This window comes from Neurospora crassa, linkage group I, assembly GCF_000182925.2.
Source record: "Neurospora crassa OR74A linkage group I, whole genome shotgun sequence".
Taxonomy (NCBI): domain Eukaryota; kingdom Fungi; phylum Ascomycota; class Sordariomycetes; order Sordariales; family Sordariaceae; genus Neurospora; species Neurospora crassa.
In genome coordinates, this window is record NC_026501.1 from 1203221 (window position 1) to 1211494 (window position 8274).

Below are 8274 nucleotides of genomic sequence, written 5' to 3' on the forward strand. Positions count from 1 at the left end.
GTATTGTTTGCCGCTTCCACTCGGAAAGCTCAGCTCGGAGCTTTGAATTTGAAATTCGAACTTCGCGAATACTTCGCCCTATCATACAAAGGAAAGGCATTGCGAAGTCACAACAAGCTTCACTTGCTTACCGCGCATCTTGCCACAACATGGTTACAAGCATGATACCATGAAAACACCATCACGGTCATCACCACCATGGAACACCCAAGTGCCGCAGCTTCGACGCTGACAAGGCACCGGATCGGCGTCGCCCTCTTCTCCTGTGCTGCCGCCGCCTCCCTGGGCTACTTCTGCTACCGCATCTACAACCCGTCTCTCCCCGAACCTGATCCTTCTCGTCGAGTGCGCCGAAGCAATGCTGTCCGCCACCGCAGACGCTCTGCCCCCGATCTCGATCGCGACCGCCGCCGCTCCGATGTTTCTCAAGACTCCGCTACCGCTCGTGCCCTAGAAGGCAACCCAGACACTTCCAACGCCAACGCCAATGCCGAACCCGCCGATGCTCAGACTGTCGCCGACGACCAGGCGCTACAGGTCGCTGATGACGACTGGTGGAACGACAACGGCCCTGGGGACGGGTACGCCAATCACCGCGCCGGCCAGAATATCGTCAACCTTCTGTTTCGAGTTTCCGAGGACAATGCCAGGCGCAGCTCCTACGTTCACCGTGGCTGTCAGTGCAACGCTTGTGGAATAGTGCCCATTCGTGGCATTCGATACCGCTGCGCCAACTGTGCCGACTTCGACCTCTGCGAGACTTGCGAATCCCAAGACCTTCACATCAAGACACACGTTTTCTACAAGATCAAGGTTCCGGCCCCTAGGTTGGGTCCCCGCCAGCTCCAGCCCGTATGGTATCCAGGAAATCCCGACAACTGCGTGCGAGTTCTAAACAGGGCGGCCATCGCGAAACTGTCTCGATCGACTGGCTTGGAGCGTCCCGAACTAGAAGCCTTGTGGGAACAATGGACATTCTTGGCAAATACCGAGTGGAAGGAGGACCCGGACGGCCTCAACCTGGCCATGGATCGCAAGACCTTTGAGCGCACTCTCGTTCCATCTGGCTCGAACCGACACAATGCCCCGAATCTACTGTACGACCGCATGTTCGCCTTCTACGACACCAACAACGATGATCTGATCGGCTTCTCCGAGTTCCTGCACGCCACCACCTACCGCAAAAGCAAGCACAGGCTTCTCAGCATCTTCAATGGCTACGATATCGACGGAGATGGCTATGTGGACCGCCGTGACTTTCTACGCTTGTTCCGCGCCTATTACGTGCTTTTTAAAGAGATGCACAAGGACATGCTGGAAGGCCTCGACGATCAGGTCATGAGCTCTAACGAAGTCAAGCAGCTGATTTCTAGTAGACATCCTGTGAGCAGCTTCTTTGGTCGGGAAGGTGCTATCCCTCGATCGGATAGTGATCGGCCCCTGTATGGAAAGGTTTTTACCAGCAACGGTGACGTGCGAATCATGGACGGACGCACCAGCGCTGTCAACGAGGACAAACCCGACACAGCTGATCGTGAGGCCGTGCTTGAGAGCATTTTCCAGCAGGAAAACCGCGATAGCGAATCCCTTTTCGCTGCTATCCTGGACGAATACAACAATCAGGAGGCGAACGGGATGCCCAGAGAGTCCCTGCGCTACTTTGCTGCCTTGCTGAACCCACCTGCCCGCGTCGAGGACCTACCTTCGTTGCTTACTGGTCGACGACGGGAAGGCGACGATCTCCTCTTTGTTACTAACCCCGACGAAGATCATGACGGGACGAGCGAGGAAGAGGATGGACACCGCGATCGTACCAGAGCCCACCAGGACGACTCAGACCAAAACATCATTCGTGGTGAGGGATTTGTCATGAGGATGAACGACGACGCCGATGCCCGATACCGCCGTTATGCCCGTGCCGAAAGAAACGTGCGGAAAAAGCTCATTGAACGCTACAAGAGACGACAATTTTACTTGGATGAGGAAGAGGGTGCATTGCCCCCGGACTATTGGGACCCAGAAGACGACATCTTGGCCAACCTGAATGGAGTGGGCGAGAGTTCCAAACCGGTATCGCCACGCTCGCCATCATCCCCCAAGGTCCGGTTTGCCGAGGACGTGGACGATTATGATACCCAGTCCAACCCATCTACATCCTCGCGAAGCATTCCTGAGCGGTGGGGAGGTATGGAGATCCCCGGTGCCGAAAAAGACGCCGGCAAAGAGGTCTTTTACCAGGTTGTCCAGCAAGCCTTCAATGAGCTCCTCGATAGGCTCTTCAAGTTCAAGGAGGACATAGCGATTCGGTGTGCCGAGACCAAGGCTGTCCGCGACAAGTACCGCCCATTGCTCGAGTCTATTGAAAAAGGCATGGTGCAACATGCCGACGGCAGCATGATTCAAAAGGCGGCCGAAGAAATGCTGTTCTTCCGTCCGTCAGAAGATATCAATGACCGGGACGGCGAGAAGCCCATCAGCGAGCAGAATCTACAGGAGCTACTGGCGGCTAGTGGCTATAGTATCGATGAGACCTCTCAAGCTGAAGCTGAGCCTACCGAAGAATCGCAACACGAAACCGGTATTCAAGATCCCACCAACGGCGCTGAAACTGTCGAGGCGGTAGAAGAGGTGCATCACAACGAACCGAGTGCTTCCACTTCCAGTTACTGCGATCCGACACTGCCTCAGTTCCGACCCAACTCTATGTCTGAAACTATGCCTCCTACCTCGGTCTCTGGAGAGACCCAAGACTACTCTTCACCTAAAGGAAAGGCCAACGAGGCCGATGCCGCCGCCATCCCTTCTGCACCCTCTAGCAAAACTACGGCAGAAGGTCACCACGACGCAAGCCAAGAACCGCAAGATCCTTCAAACATCCCAATTAATACTCTTGTCCAATGGCGATTCCTTGACCTAGCCGAAAAGGAGGCCAAAGAGCGTGGCGGCTGGGGTAGACTCAACTATGAAGAGTTTGAAACTGCCTGGAAGCTGGAAGAGGAACATGGTAACCGTCTCGACTACCTCGGGACATGGATTGACTTTTGCATTCCATATCATTAGTGGTGTTTATTCCGACCAGTTGTTGTTGGAAGTTATTGAGGAGGTGTACCGCGGACTAAGCCAGGATGAAGGAAACGAACAATCCTCGCGGTTTCCTCTTTTCTTGAATAAGCGACTATTTCGTGGCATACGGTACTCGCTGGAGTTAGTAATCGTGATGCGAAACGAAGTTTGGTCGGGAATTTGGGTCAAGTTCATCCACCTGGGCCAACATTCGCGTTGGAATGTCCGCCATGATTCCTTCACATGGCTATGAGGCCGAGTTCGATACGACATTCAACATCCTCTCCCGCACGCAAAAAGCGACCCTCACGGCAACTCTGTGAAGTACGCAGGCTCTTGTCGCTTGATCACGCTGTACTCAGGAGTAATTAGCAAAAAGTTACTTCTACCCCAAAGACAACATACTAGCCGGTGCACAATAACCGCTGGGTGGTACTACTAGCCCAAAAGCCAGATTCAGCATCACTACGTCTGGGTCTTCATGTCTGTCGACCCTGCCCTATGTACATACACTATCCTCATATGAGAGAAATAGCCGCTGAAGTTGCTAGTAGCTCGATCTGGGTAGACCCTAGAAACGCAAAAAAGAATAGCGAAGGAGTGAGCGAGCTGAACAAAGGAAGGATAAGCGAGAGGAGGAGGGGAAAATAAGTGACAGAAGCCCCCAGGAACTAAGTAGTGTTCTTGAGAGGGGAGATTGTATCTCTATAGAAATTGGGAGATGGTGGAGAAAGTGTTGAAGAATACAAACAGACTTGTATAAGAATCCTCATTCAAATGTAGTAGTGGACAACCTAGCGACCGAGTCCGTGGCAAGCGTTACGTTACACGCCTACGCTACATTATTTTGGTTTGTCGACATTGACCTCGATTCAATGCTGGATATCGTCCAAATGAGACACGCGAATCCAATAGTCAGCTGGAGCTAAGCTACGAAATTAACAATCCCTTCATTGCTCACTAACTTCTCACAATATCTCCCATGTCTACAATCCATTATAGAGATCCCCATACAACCTGCACTCCACTACTAGTAACATCAACCAGACAACTCATTTTCTATACCTGAATATCCAAGAAGACCCCACAAAGACACTCGAAGACCCCCCCTCCTCGCCCCCTTTTTTCGTTTCCAAAGTATATCAGACGTAACCTGCCCGCTGCTGCTGCTGCTCCCGCCGCCGCCGCCTTGGCTCGTATCTTCCGAAGTGACACCCGTCGGTCGGCGTCCCTCATGTAATGTATGAGATCTGTATCATGCTGTGGTAGGTAAGGTACGGACGGGATGTTGTGGTACTGTGATTTGTGATTTGTGATTTGTGATGGGGGGGAGAAAAAAAAAAAGAGGTGGAAGAATGGGAGTTACACGGCGGGCACGACATAATCCTCAGGAAAAGGAAAAAAAAAAAAAAAATTCTAGCTTCTTCCGAGTAGAGAGAAGCAACTTAGCTAAAGAAGATCAAGGTTTGGGATGTTGGGCAGATAGGTACTTAGGTGGGTATCTTGGTCATGGAAGAATCGTTGTTGATTTATTAGGTAGGGAGGTAGGTAGGTTGAGCGAGAGGTTTCGATATCGGTTTCGGCTTGAAGAGCCTTTCTCTGCTATGTATGTATGTATATATGTACACTTTGTAAGTAGTGTACATAGCTTGGGAAGTGAATTCGCGAAACTCAAGGGGGCAAGTAGGTGATTTAATGTCAAAAGTCAAAAGTCGTGCGAATTGTCTACACTAGATGTTTGAAGCTGCCGCGGTGTAACCGATTTAGATCTGGATTTTGCTGGTCCTATGCAGGTTCATGGTGACAATTCATCTTAGTGGGCAATTCCCAACATGACAACATCGGCAATTGACAAGTCCAGCTACAGCGGAGATGGACAAGGTCTCCATATCGTACTTTGTACATCATCAAAGAGATCTCGGTAACGCGCAGCGAACAGAACAAGGACGGGTTTGATACTTAATGAGTACTTCTATGGGGCCTGACGGTTCAGCTCCAGCATGGTGTATATCTGTGAGTGATACACTTCTTTTTCCTCTCTCTCGAAGGAGCGCGATAAAGGCATATGGTGTTGAACCCGATCGAGAAAGCTAATGATTTGTCTGTCTTGTTTATATAGCAACATTCCCATTCGCAGTTTGTGAAAGGTGTTCTGATTTGGTAACCAAACCGCAACGATCAACGGCGGCCTCACTTCAGACTTGTTACTCGATCAGATGTCAATCAATGACAGTTCTCCAATCAAACGAATTCTGAGCCAGAATGTCGGTGACTTTGGATCATAGATATCGGATGGATGGATGGTGACCTCACGAACGGAAGGAAGCAGGGTCCTTGAACTGCGCTCATTGGTGGTTGGAAGTTTGGGAAAAGCAAAAGCTGGGGTTGGCAATCACCTCGTCTATTCGTCTCAGCCAGCCGAGACAGCGAAAAGGAGCTTAACCAGCGTAAGCCACTCGAATACATAAATCCCTCCGGCGCTCAACAGAAGTGCATGTCGTTTTGATATTGGACATTGAATGGGACATCATAATCGGCCGGGGGGGTTGAGGTAGCCGAAGGGGCTTCTAACAAGACTGAGATGAGCTGGGTTTCGGACGCACGTGCGGATGGTGTTCCCCCCCTTTCCTACTTCTCTTCATCCCATACATATCCATAGGCTTTGATAATGTGATATGGAGCGAACAGAACGGCGTAGTTATGGGGTTAAGTAGCTTGGACGGCGTTAGTTCTCCTTTGGGATTTAACCCATAAATACATCGAACCGATAGATAGTTGGTGAGCCGGATAGTCACTGGTGTAGTCATAATTTGTTTTGAGATCGTTTTGACGAGCAGGTCCAACTGTGAAAAGTCCAGCGTTTGAAGTGTCTTGGTACTTACCTCCTAGGTAGTTAATTTCTGTCAGGCAATTTGAATGCCAGCATGTGCCGAGGACAAGAACTGATATTCTCACACTATTGATAAATACCCAGGTTAATCGCTGTATCTCGGTTCAAGGCATAGAATCTAAGCTCAAAGAACAGGACAATCGGAACCGAAATCAAACATCCTTGGCGCGGCTATAGATGTCCGAGAGGTCCAAGTTTTCTACTATGATACATATGTGTTTCAAGTTAAGTGTCGATCACCTCCAGTTCGCCCCAGCTGGATGATACAGAAGAATCCCAAAGCGTCAAGATGTGATAATAGACCTTGGCTCTCTGCCAAACATTCTCATCGAAACGGCGAGCTGCGTAATAGACTATCTGGTTCGTGCGTCTCAAGTTTCATCCTCAGAAATTTCACACAGGGAAAGAAGGAGGAGTTGGAACCGGAAATGGAAATAGATGATCTGATAACCACAGAACATGCACTTTCGGGAAAGGATATGTATGTAAGATGCACGATGTAGTGGAATGCAGACCCCGTCTTTGCGTTCGTACGTTATGTACACGTACATACATACATAGCGGCGGTACGTACGTAATCAGGCACTCGGGCATGTATTTTGGGTGACCTACAGCCGGGGGTATAAGTTTGGACTGAAGATGAATGAATGTAACAATGGTGAGGTCTTTGAATGTCAGTAATTATCATCATCAACCACCTTATGGGAACCTATTTCTAATTGCTCTCCCGCTTCCTCGTGCACAGCTCATCGAATACCTATGTTTTGATGCGCACACAAACGTCTCCATCCACAGCCATTCACGCGGAGTTCAGTTCCCCGCGGTGATCCTCGCCCAAACTTGTCGCACACCGTGAACCGGAGCTGTATCAATGCCCGACCTAGAGGATCTCTGAGAGGGGAACGCATGGTGCTAGCGATTCCGGAAGCAGGAACTCGCAGGCAAAAAGTAACCGGAAAACACGACATCAACACGCAAAGGCACATGAAAAGACAGGCCAGACCCTTTCCCTCACTGCGTCCGGGCATCATCACTTGTCTTTAAAGTGGAAAAAAAAAATGAAGATGGAACCAATTGCACCCACGCGTCATATCTTATACATCGTAGATCTCTCCCCTACCTAGGCGGCTGCTGCAGCACTGGGGATTTCCAAGCCCAACCAAACGCGGGGTAGAAAAAAGATATGTTGTATCAAATACTAACTCCAGGCCTGGACCCCGGCCGTACCTGGTATGTAGATTTCCTCCTCTTGTGCGGACGAGTCAGAAGGTCGGAGATCTTCACACACACACGAGATTCGCGAATTGGAGATTTACAGGTTCGAGATTTGGAGATTTTTCTTTTCCACGTTCGGGATTCGTCCAGGTCGCCAAAGCCACGCGGGATTGACGCGCATTCATTGTCACTCTACACGTTACGGGCGTGGTTCCTGAGACGAGTACTGAGACGAGACACCATCTCTTGGTAACCGCGTTTTTCGTCCCCGTAGCCGCGCTTCCTGAACCTTATCTCGTTCCTTCTTCTTCGCGCGGCGCGATCATGATGTCGACATCATCACGAATTCCTTATACCTGGTTCGACGCGGAGTCATTGGCTCATATGGCACGTTCCTCTTTGGCCACTCCCATTACCTTTTTTCCCCCCTCTCTTTCCCTACCAAGGCAGCGAAGCAGCAGGCAGCTTCCCCTCGCAGCTTTTCTGGTAGGAAATTTTCCCTCAGGTAACATCTCGCAAAGATACCTATCACATCGCCTCATCCAGATATGGCGCTTATGTACGGCGTAGCATGCGGAGGAAGACATCCCCGAACGCAACAAGCCTGTGTTATAAGTGGTGGTGGTGGTCTTGCGGTGTGATATATGCTTCACGACTTGCGTTGAAAGCTATCGACACGCTTCATGCTTCATGCTTCATGCTTCATGCTTCATGCTTCATGCTTTGCTGACATTGCCGCTGTATCCTGTGGCATGTGTAAGTACCTATGCTTGCACTCGATCCGACATTGTCTTATCCTGCGTTTGTGGCTGGAGGCATCCAACAACAACAACAAGGCTCTCGACCTCATCGTCCGGTCCGCGTCCAGTCTTCGGTACGGATGGTCTGTCTTGATCGCAATGACACCACGTACAGACATCACAGCGCTGACGGATAGACGGATGGACGGCCATACTCCTTCCCCGTGATCACGCGTCAAGGCGCATGCCATCTCCGTCCTGTCTTCAGGCACGATTGTCACACTTATCACCAAGTCCCATCCGCATAAATGTGAAATCTGGACTGGCTCAGTGTTCCCATCCATCAACTGAGGTAGGCTGGTACGG

General features: G+C 50.4%; 1 protein-coding gene across 1 annotated transcript; it reads left to right on the forward strand.

The window, feature by feature from the left end:
- Window positions 1–36: 36 nt before the first annotated feature.
- NCU02115 (hypothetical protein) lies at window positions 37–3972 on the forward strand. The gene has a single exon (XM_958759.2). It carries the CDS (start codon window positions 199–201, stop codon window positions 3058–3060), a length of 2862 nt encoding a protein of 953 aa, XP_963852.1. The 5' UTR covers window positions 37–198; the 3' UTR covers window positions 3061–3972.
- The last annotated feature ends 4302 nt before the right edge of the window (window positions 3973–8274 follow it).

Excerpts from the sequence above, each read along its gene's own strand:
- NCU02115 (XM_958759.2), top strand. The coding sequence starts at position 199 with ATGGAACACCCAAGTGCCGCAGCTTCGACGCTGACAAGGCACCGGATC.